The 11,677-nt window shown below is 37.9% G+C and overlaps 1 protein-coding gene across 3 annotated transcripts in view; it reads left to right on the forward strand.

The window, feature by feature from the left end:
• The window catches only part of RETREG1 (reticulophagy regulator 1), a 124,930-nt gene extending 113,636 nt beyond the window's left edge, over positions 1-11,294 (forward strand). The window contains exons 5-9 of one of the 3 annotated variants that reach the window (XM_045787165.2): positions 1,415-1,499; positions 3,472-3,609; positions 4,552-4,616; positions 4,863-4,989; positions 8,062-11,294. In XM_045787165.2, the coding sequence (XP_045643121.2) occupies positions 1,415-1,499; positions 3,472-3,609; positions 4,552-4,616; positions 4,863-4,989; positions 8,062-8,582 (936 nt within the window). In that variant the 3' untranslated portion in view covers positions 8,583-11,294. The remainder of the gene's footprint in view (positions 1-1,414; positions 1,500-3,471; positions 3,610-4,551; positions 4,617-4,862; positions 4,990-8,061) is intronic. The other 2 variants (XM_045787166.2, XM_045787167.2) reach the window with 2 other exon arrangements.
• The last annotated feature ends 383 nt before the right edge of the window (positions 11,295-11,677 follow it).

Genomic DNA, 11,677 nt, shown 5'->3' on the forward strand with positions numbered 1-11,677 from the left:
AAAATCCCTCTGGTTGTACCATGTACAGGAAATCTCTTAACTCCAGTAGTATTGAATAATAGAACTATGCTTGGACACATTTTGAGCATATTAAAGTGGCATTGTATATGCATGGATTTTTTTTTTATCACGGTAGGTAATTCTTAGCATAGATATCCATATAGTGGAGAGGGAGAGTTGCATTTTTGATGCCTATTGTACTGAAATGATTAAACACATTTTTAGAAAATTCTGAACTTAAAACTTCTGCAGTGGACTGCATTAATATACCCCAAGTCAATTGGCTTCTGATGATGGTGTTACAGATTTAGCGGATAATATGAAATCTCTTTGTGAAACTGGATTCTGGACATGGTCATGTTTTCCTAGACTTATTCTTTCAGTGCTTATGGTCTTTCCTCTTCCATTTTGCTATTTGAATGGCATATTCTTCAAGGGCCTCTGCTGTTTCAGAAACAGCTCTTAATTTTTTCCCATAAGTTCATCTGTTTTCCTTTGACTAGTTAACTTATTAACCCTGTGCCAAAGAATGGAAAATCAAAGTTAATCTCATGGTGTTAATCAGTTACTGATCAGAGTTATTATGTATTCTTTCCTCATATGTCTTTTTGAAATTCCCTTAATGAATTTTCTTTGCTTGCCAATGTAATACCATAATTTGAAGATAAATCAAAAGAAAAAAGATAGTTTATTTTTAAGACTAGGGTGTGGAAAACAAGTGAAGGCTTTAGGGGAGATTTTTTTGTCATGATGTTTAAATTTCTTAAAACAACCAAGATTTTTTTTGGTCATAACTGACAGAAGGAAAATCAGCACATTTCACTTTAGGAATTTCAGTTCGTTCCCAGTTGGTTCCTAAGTGACCTAGAAGTGGGGTGAGTGTGAGGGATGGATACGGTGAGGAAGGAGGATAGTGATGGCCAATGGATTCATCCCAGCAGCTTATCAGCTGTGCAGACTGCCATTCCATTTACATAAATGCCTCTAATTTGTGCTTTGCAGTGTTTATGAAGTTTGATGGGTTTACAGAAGTAGTTTGAACTTGCAGGTTTATTAACCAGGCTGCATAATTGTCAGTGACTGATCCCGAGCAACAGGAGGTTCTGGGCACATACTAGTCTTCAGTTCTCTTGCATCTGGTAGTAACATAGCCACAGGCATGATTAATGGGAGATGTTCTCTGCACCAGAAATTAGCTTCTGGAACCTCAGAAATGATTATTACTAAGAGTAAAGTGGACCAAGGCTGGCCAAACACAGCAGTCATTAGGCAGACCCAAGTACAAAAGAACACTGTTTGAAACACATTTGCCATAACGTGATAGATCACATATAGATAAATAATTGTGTTTCCTGTGCCCCAAAATGTCTTGGAGTTATGTGTAACTGTCACATGTTGTTTCTGTTATTTCTAGTTTTGTCTCCTGGTCTGCAGCGTGTGCACATTTTTTACAATCGTGGGCAGTTACATTCCTGGAGTTATACTCAGCTATCTACTGTGTAAGTACGGTAGGACATTTGGCTCATTTATGTGAAGCATCTGCTATCATTTCACGGTCAACAAGGCCTTCCATAGTTTGGAAGAGGAGGGATGAGTCCTCATCTATAAAGCACATTGATTATCCTTTAATTTCCTGCTGTACAAAGTTTCTCCTTTTCCCAGAGACATGTTTATATTTTTAAGTTGGAGGAACGGCTGCCAAAAGGCAGGGTTGGTTAAAAGTGATTTGATTTGATTTTAAACTATGTCAGTAAAATTATAAGTAAGCTATACTTCCCGCCCCCCACAAGCACACTAATCCCTTTGCCCTTGTGTATGTTCTGTGGCTCAAAAAATAATTAAAACCACAATGTGATACCATTAGACACCCACCAGAATGGCTAAAATTAAAAATACTGACCATAGCAAGTATTAGCAAGGTACAAAGCAACTGGAAATTCTCACGTACTGTTGGTGTGTAGGTAGAATGGGAAAAACACTTTGGATAACCACTTGACAGCTTCTTAAAAACTATATATGACCCAGCTAGTCCACAGCCAGGTATTTACCCAAGGGAAATGAAAGTATATATCTACACAAAGACTTGTATGCAAATGTTCACAGCCAAAACCAGAGCACAATCCATATGTCCCTCCAGAGATGTCCCCGTAACAAACTGTGCTACATCCATGCAGTGACACTCAGCACGACGAAATGGATGTATGCAACAGTCTGGATAAATCTCCAAATAATGAGACTGAGTGGGGAAAGCCAGGTAAAAAAAGAACATATACTGTATGATTCCATTTATACATAATTCAAATTCATCTTTAGCTAATAGCAAAGCACATAAGTGGTGGCCTAAGGATGAGTCGGGTGGGGGCCCGGAAAGGCAAGAGAGAAGGATTAATGGGAAGATGGGGAAAATCTAGGCAGTGATGGATATGTTCACTGTCTTCATTGTGGTGATGGTTTCTTAGCTGTATGCATATGTTAGAACTTATCAACTTGCATATTTTAAATATGTGCAATTTATTGTATGTCAAATATAACTCCAAAATACTGTAAAAAAGTACAGTGTCCAGCTTCTCCTGATAACTATGGTCTGGTGCTGCCACCTTGCGATGGGACGGGCACTCTCCACTTAACTAACCCTCGTATTTCCCCATTTTTCTTACACCAGCTTTTAAAATGTACATATACTTCCTTGGTTTCTAGTGATATTTGAGTTTGCAGCTCCTGTTTAAAAGGTAAATGGGCACATTTTCTAACAACAACAAAGAAGTAAACACCAGGGAATGCAATACATTCACTAGGTCAGTCTTCATTTCTTTTTATATTCCTAATGGGTAACACCCATGGCAGGTGATCAAAGCGCAAATCCATTCTCCCAGATGGAACTCATAGAATACCAGCCCTTGATCTGCCTTGTCTAGGAAGTGAAGGAGGGGAGAGCCGGAGGACAGTCTGATACAGGCCTGGCATTATTCAGACGGTTTGCATTCGCCTCATTTATTCTTCACAAAACCCCAAAAGATAATATTATTATCCCAATATCACTGATGAGAAGCTAATAGATAATAACTTCCCTATAGCAATATGGCTTATTCAACAAATAAGCAGAGTGAGGATTTTAATCCAGGACTGTTGTCAAGAAAGCATGTAATCTTTGTGTCAGTGTTGAGGGTCAAAGAATAAAAGGGAGAAAGTTGATTTAATAGCGAGCCTTTGAAAACAGGGACTGTAAGTATAGTGTGCGTGTGCGTGTGTGCGTGTGTGTGTGTGTGTGTGTGTGTGTGTGTAGGGGAAAATGTTTTCGTTACAGGAGGAAGAATAGAAATTATGAACTTATTTCACAGAGGCATTTCTCTAAGAAAAAAGCATATTTGTCTTACTGACTGAACGGAAATATTTTTGTGAGATACTCAGAGGTAGGTAGCCTTTTGAAAGGAAGGTCATCTTATCCATGCTCTCTTCCTTTTTATGTTTCAGTGCTGTGTGCATTTTTGTGTCCCCTGTTTAAGTGTAATGATATTGGACAAAAAATATACAGCAAAATCAAGTCAGTTCTGCTGAAGCTAGATTTTGGAATTGGAGAATATATTAATCAGAAGAAACGTAAGAGATCTGGTAGGTAAAGTTTGAATTTTAGATTCCATGCATGGAATGAGACTTCAGCCGGCCGTTTATTATTAAATCACTTTGAATATGTCTGAAAGTGCTTTTAGCCCTTTATTACATATATAGAAGCTAATCCCCCCCAAAGTAATGTAGCGTGTGTCTACTTAGGCTTTTATGCTTTTCTCAAACATATAAGAAATTCACTCTTTAATCCAAATTGTTAGGGGAAGGAGAAAAGGATTTAATAATTCTGTATTTGCTATTTATGATTTCCTTTGTTTCAGTCGTTTTATTTTGGGGTGGACAATTGCAAATAAAAAACGCTAAGGCATTAAGGAGGGCACGTGTGGTGATGAGCACTGGGTGTTATACACAACTAATGAATCGTTGAACACTACATCAAAAACTAATGTTGTACTGTATGCAGGCTAACTGAACATAATTTTTTTAAAAATGCTAGGGCTAAGAGTGTGGGAGCCGCATAAGAGGGGATTGAGAGAACCAAGGGGAGGAAAACAGAGGAAAAACCAAAGTGATCATTTTTCACTATTTAACTTGGCCTATGACCTTACAGATTCTCAAACTATCACAAGCATCAGAATCGCCTGGAGGGATTAGTAAAGCATAGCGCTCTGGCACCCCTCCCCCACCCAGAGTTTCTGATTCAGTTGGTGTAGGGTGAGGCCTGAGAATTTGCATTTCTAAAAAGTTCCCATCAGCGGTGCTGCTGCTGGGTCAGGGCTCACAAGACTAGAATCACTGATATGGCCCATTTCCCTTGAAAATGAAACATTTGCAGATGTGTGGAGCTTGTTGTGTGCACACATTTCATTAAATGGAAGCACTGGAGACCACGAGGAATGTGGGTCGGGGTGTCCCTGTGGAATGGGTAGAATACACGGTGTCTAAGCCGGCCAGGACATTGAAAGCCTCTCAATTTTTTCTCAACAGAAGCAGATAAAGAAAAAAGTCACAAAGATGACAGTGAATTAGACCTTTCAGCTCTTTGTCCTAAGGTATTTTTTGTTTAGTTTTCTATTTGTTCCTGTGTGGTCTGACTGTAAATTTACTTACATGCCCTTGAAGCTGAATGATTTTTCCTAGTGGACTCCTCCTATTTCTCTAAGACGACTGAACAATTTCAAAGGGAGGACTACTCATCTGGTTTTTAATGATTCTGATATTTTGGGGGTTCGTATGGAGGCTTCAAAAAGATCTCTGTCAGCAGTTTCAAATGTGTCCCTGTCTCTGCATTAACACAGATTAGCCTCACGGTTGCTGCCAAAGAGTTGTCTGTGTCTGACACGGACGTATCCGAGGTCTCCTGGACTGACAACGGGACCTTCAACCTGTCGGAGGGATACACTCCACAGACAGACACTTCTGATGGTATGCTCACATTTCCACGTACTCGTATTTTTATTACTATGAGTACATGCAAAAATATTTACCTCTGTCACCTGCTGAATGGGTACACAAACTATGGTGTGTCTATACAGCAGAATACCACTTGGCTATGAAAACAAAGAACTGATCCATGCCATGACTTGGACGAACCTTGAAAACAGTATGCGGAGTGAAAGAAGCCAGACACACAAGTCCACATATTGTATCAGTCCATTTATTTATTTATTTATTTATTTATTTATTTATTTATTTATTTATTATTATTTTTTAAAGATTTTATTTATTCATTCGACAGAGAGAGACAGCCAGCGAGAGAGAACACAAGCAGGGGGAGTGGGAGAGGAAGAAGCAGGCTCATAGCGGAAGAGCCTGATGTGGGGCTCGATCCCGTAACGCCGGGATCACTCCCTGAGCCGAAGGCAGACGCTTAACTGCTGTGCCACCCAGGCGCCCCTGTATCAGTCCATTTATATGCACTGCTCAGAAGAGGCAAATCCATTTGGACAGAAAGTAGATTAGTGGCTGCTGGGGGCTGGGGGAAGGGGAATGGTGGTGATTGGTAATCGGTTTGAGTTTTTTGTAATGATGAAATTAGGTATTGGTGGTGGTTGTAAAGCTTTGTGAGTATATTAAAAACCACTGAATTTAAAATTTAATTAAAGAATTAAAAAACACTGAATTTTTTAAAAGGGCAGATTTTATGGTATATGAATCATATCTCAAAAGCTATTATAGAAGTATGAGAAAAAGATCTAAGCCAGTCAAGATACAAATCTGCCTTTATTTTTGAAAACAAATAAATAATTGACAGTGAAAACAATTTCCGAAATGTCTGGTGACAAATATCTGTTGCTTTTGGCAACAGTGGAAGGAGCAGAAGAGAGACACTCGTCCCATACATCCAGGGCTAGTCCTCGTTAAAGAGGATTGAAGTGCAGAGGACCAGTTCCCCAAATCTAAAGCTGACTCCACTCATGTTTTTCTTCAAAGTTAGTTTTTTAAAAAAGCTTGCTTTTTTAAAATAATTAGGATAGATATAATTTAAAATAGTCTTGTGCAGTAACTTAATTTTTGCTAGCCTCACTGAATTATTTCAAGTCATTTTAGCCATATACTGAAAATATGAGATTATAATGGAAGATTGTGAATTGTTTTGTATGTGTTTTTACAAGCAAGAACACACTTTTATTTTCCTAGAGGAAGGAGGGAGGCTGTGCAATGTTTGAAAAAAAGACAGGCTTGGAGCTTGGGACACCCAAGTATAGTCTTGCTTTTGTCATTAGCTAGTGACCTTGAACAGGTGACATAATTTCTGTGGACCTCAATTTCCTCACCTTTAAAGTGTATTAGAACATCCACGGGGCAACCTTGTGGCTCACTTAATAGAGCACGTGACTCTTGATCATGGGGTTGTGAGTTCAAGCCCCACAGTGGGCTTAGAGCCTACTTACAAACAAACAAACAAACCCCACAACACTCAAGCTGTACAAGCCCAACATTATCAGGATGAGGATAACAAACCCTTTGTTCTTAAGTATTACACAACAAAAGGGGCAATAATCCAGCCCACATACAAGGCTTTAATTAAATTGAAGACTTCAAGTCACTGTTGTAAAGAGTTAACTGTTAAACTGAAAGATTTTCTATGGAAAGTGAAAAACAAATGAAATCACTGTGTGCCTAGTAACCTTCACATGTCCCCAATCTTGTATTCTGGACACAAGTTTGGTAAATAGGACATGGTCATTTTCAGCGATACTTATGGAAAGCCAAATGTTTCCATAAGCTCTTAAATTGAAAATGGGATAGAAGGAGCAATACTTTCTTTTAATTCATTGCTTTAAACAAACATAGGTTACAGATGCTGAGCTACAGATCTCCATGGATGAAAATCCTGAGGCAGGACAATACTCATCATTTATTATACCAGAATCCATGAAAACCTCCAGTTGAAATTTTTTTTTTTAAACTTTGTGATCATGCATATCCACACTGGCTTAAAGTTAATACCCTCCCTGGGCAGGATGAAACTTTTGTTTACGATGAATATTTAAACTTCAGGGGCGCCTGGGTGGCACAGCGGTTAAGCATCTGCCTTCGGCTCAGGGCGTGATCCCGGCGTTCTGGGATCGAGGCCCACATCAGGCTCCTCCGCTATGAGCCTGCTTCTTCCTCTCCCACTCCCCCTGCTTGTGTTCCCTCTCTCGCTGGCTGTCTCTATCTCTGTCGAATAAATAAATAAAATCTTTAAAAAAAAATAAAAATAAAAAATAAACTTCAATACACGTATACAATGGAATATTACTCAGGCATAAAAAGAATGAAATCTTGCCATTTGCAGTGATATGGATGGAGCTAGAGCGTATTATGCTAAGCAAAACAAGTCAGAGAAAGAGAAACACCATAGGATTTCATTCATATGTAGAATTTAAGAAATAAAACGAATGAGCAAAGGGGGAAAAAAAGAGGCAAACCAAGAAACAGACTCTCTAAAATAGAGAACAGACCCATGGTTACCAGATGGGAGGTGGGTGGGGGATGGGCAGAATAGGTGAGGGGGGTTAAAGAGGGCACTTGTGATGAGTGTCGGGTGTTCTATGGAAGTGTTATCACTATACTGTATACCTGAAATTCATACACTGTATGTTAACTCACTGGAATTCAAATAAAAACTTAAAAAGTTCAGTCAAGCCTCAAGCTAACATTAGACAGATTGAATATTAAGTCATTACTGTTTTGTACTTAAGAGGAAAACTCAAGTAGCAGGGACATGCGGTATTTGTGTATTTGTAGACAGGTAGTGTCCCAGATTTGAAAGGGGTCCAGTATGTGGTTAAATTGATTTAAGCTGAACCAGGAGGCTAGATGAATGTCAAGTTTGCCTGGAGGGTTCGGATTAAAATCAGATTGTGGTTTAGACAGTTCTTTTATTTTTTTTATAATAATTTTTTATTATGGTATGTTAGTCAGCATACAGTACATCCCTAGTTTTTGACGTAATGTTCCATGATTCATTCCTTGTTCTTTTGTTTCAAATTCATCGTGGTGCTCAAGCACGAACTTGTGTTATACATTCCACAGATCTTGACCGACCGAGCGAAGAAGTTTTCTCCCGAGACCTTTCCGATTTTCCATCTGTAGAAAATGGCACGGGAACAAATGATGATGATGAATTCAGCCTTAGCTCGCCCACCGAGCAAAGGAGAAAAAAGGAGCAGTTGGACAGCGGTCTCAGAGCGAGCAGAGAGAGGCAGTCAGCTGCTGGTCTCACCCTTCCTTTGAGCAGTGACCAAACCTTCCACTTGGTGCGCAACCTGGCTGGGGACGCCATCGCGGCCGCAGTGACAGCCGCCATCAAAGAGCAGTTAGAGGGCGCGCAGCAAGCGCTTTCTCAGGCTGCCCCCAGCCCAGGCGACGACACAGACACTGAGGAAGGCGATGACTTTGAACTACTTGATCAGTCAGAGCTCGATCAAATCGAGAGTGAATTGGGACTTTCACAAGACCAAGAAGCAGAAGCACAGCAAAATAAGAAGACGTCGGGCTTCCTTTCAAATCTACTCGGAGGCCATTAGTCTGGGAATCAACTTGTTCAACACAGCACAGATAAAACTACCAAAAAATTTCAAACAAGCAAAAAAAAAAAAAAAAAAGTAGAAGAAAAAAAGGAAAAAAAATTTTTTGAACTGTGAGCTTTACTGATTACTTCAGATTTTTTTTCTTATTTTCCCTTCTGCAGTGAATTCATTGGATATATATCAGCTGATACTGATATTTCCTATAGTTATTTTTATGTAATAAGCATGGAAATGAACTTTATACACATATATATACATACTGTGTCGTCAGAGATGAATATTAGAGGTTGTTTTTAAAGCAACACCACCAAATTATTGGGATCCTCCTTTAAGTATTCCTTATTTTTTCTTTACAATTGGTTTTTCAAGCATGCAAAAACAGTTCATTGTAACTCACTGAAATATTAACAATTAGTTGTGAATACAAGCAGTATCAGCTCCTTTGTTACTGACACTTGGAAACAGTTAAAAATTTTTGGTAGATTCTGATGTAAAAAAACAAAAATTATCAAGGTATCTTTAGTTGAAGAACTTGGGAAATATTATCAAAATTAATTTCCTAGGAAAAATTTTAAAAATATATTTAACTACTTGGATAGGCTGATACATTTCCATGTTATTTCTGCAGTTATAGACTTAGGCTTACCTGTAGTGAATGGCATGCTCCATGGACTGCCAGCTCTGGTCTTGGTAATGGGTGGTATTAACCCATAGAAAGCAAGTAATTAGATATCACATAGACAGTGGTTTTGATGTAAACAGAGACGGGCTCTGTTTTTTGTTCAACTGTCATATATTTGTAATAGAGATGTTGTAAAGTGCGGATCTATTCTGCCTGCTCAGACCTAAGTTAAACCCTCTTTTATCTTTCATATTATGTCATAGAAAAGGTCTCTTAAAGTTGTGAAACTAGTTCCTGGTATGTTCTAGGAGTGATGTTGTCATCAGCAGTAGAGAAACAATAACTGTTTTCGTAGTCTGTATAGAGTCTCCAACAGGGGAGAAATTTGCTTGGCTGTAAGGTGTATTTATTTGCTATTGAATCTAAATATGTACTCTGTTTCTACTGAGAAGATAGAATATATTTTTCCTTTATTTTAAACTTTTTTGATCACCTTCAAATAACCAAATTTGACTTAGGCTTTTAACAAAGGATTTAGCAGAAATCAAGCTAATTTTGTTTTTGTCATATAAACTTTTAATAGTGTTGAGGGACCATGTCAGCCAACTACCAACAATCCCTTCAATCTTCAGGTACAGCTGGCATTTCTACAGATGCGTCCAGACATCTGAGACCCTCAGAAAGGAAGGATAATCCAAGAATATAGGAAATCTGTGGTCCCTTCCCTTCATTTTATTCCTTTCCTTATATTTCTAAAGACTATAGGTAATCTGGTGTTTTAACGTAGCATCTCTTATTTATTTTTTCTTTCTGAGGTATTAAAATATCTAGACTGAATTTTGCCAAATGTTAAAGGGAGAAAAGTTATTGAGGACTTTGAACACTTGCTTTTTGTGATTGACTACGCTTATATGTCATTAGTGCCTCATGACTGTGATGTCCTTTATTGATACAAAGTGAGCCTGTGCCTTCATGATCTTGCCCATTTTGGTACATAAACCTGGTGTTAGATCTATGAACTGTGTGGGTTAGGAGGAATATACCTGAATTCTATTCAATACAAGTTTCTGGACATAAAAATACAGTCACATATTTATAAAATAGTCGTCACCAGGATTCTTTTTTTATGTGTATGTTTCTGCATTTAAAAAATGTTCTTGGCCATGAAGGCAAAAAGTTTACAGGTCATTTCAATTTTCTCATTGAGGGGAAAACAAGAAGTTGATCCAAGTAACTAAAGAATGTGTTAAAAGTCACTGGACAAGCTTACAAAAAGATAAACTCAAGAGTTGGTGGTATGAACAATAAAGCTAGGATCAAATATTATAAACTATAAATTAAAAGTGGTTTGGGGATGGCAACGTTAGGGTAGAAAAATGTGTTACTAGCACAATGGAGGAGACATACCAGCTCTCTATGGATAGTAGCATTATAACCATACACGTACTTCAATATTTACTCAAGATCATATGTCATTACAAATTTACACAATGCAATAACACCAAGTCAGACAAACAGGGATGCTGAGGGGTTCTCTGTGTGTGTGTGTGTGTGTGTGTGTGTTGGTGGTGTATATAATTCTATTTCTGATTTTAAGATACAGTAACAATAAACCCCAATGACGGATCCAGTACAGAGGGGGACTACTTATCTCTTACTGTGAGAATTAATGCATTTATTAAAGTGTGAAACATGGATTTTTTTTTTAATTGTAAAGGAGTTGTAGAAAATATTTTTGCTCTCTTCCTGGAGAAAATGCTGAGCAAAATGAGACAATGGGAATAGCATACATTGATCATGTATTTTGACAATCAAGCAGGGCTCAAGAAGTTCAAGCTTGCTTTGGAAGGTCAATCCAGGCTTAAAGCGGTGTTTACATTCTCATTCTGAATCATCATTGCTTTTTTTTCTTACCCTAAGAATCTTCAAAAGTGATTTTTTAAAAACTGCCCCCTCTCATGTAGTAGAATATGAAGAAAAGAAATATTAATAAGGCTTTGCAATTGGCAAACATCCTCAACATATTTAGGCATCTCTTATATCTGAAATAAATGCAACTCTTTTTCTTTAAAAAAAAAAAAAGCAAATGCCAATATACTACTGATTTTAGGCAAGAAGCAAATGTAAGCAAATTCTTATATTTATGAAAAAAAGTGACTTAAATGTTTTCCTTTTCTGTTTATAATTTAGGTTAATGTCGTTCTTTATACTGCTCCAGCTATATTAGTTATGAGATAGGAAATTATTCTGAAAACTAAACTACCGTTGTCCTAGGTCATTTGTATCATGATGAAGTTAGAAAGTCTCAGAACTATATTTTTGTGTATTATTCCTCCATTTCCACTGCAGCATTTAAGTTAGGATGGGATGTCATAAATATGAGTTCTAGTTCTGATGTTAATATTATGGGCCCCTAAGATACAATGTTAAAGTCACATAACATCCCCAAACTACCACTTCAGTTTCCCCA

Source organism: Ursus americanus, chromosome 15, assembly GCF_024610735.1.
Source record: "Ursus americanus isolate L20-20 chromosome 15, mUrsAme1.1.p, whole genome shotgun sequence".
Classification (NCBI taxonomy): domain Eukaryota; kingdom Metazoa; phylum Chordata; class Mammalia; order Carnivora; family Ursidae; genus Ursus; species Ursus americanus.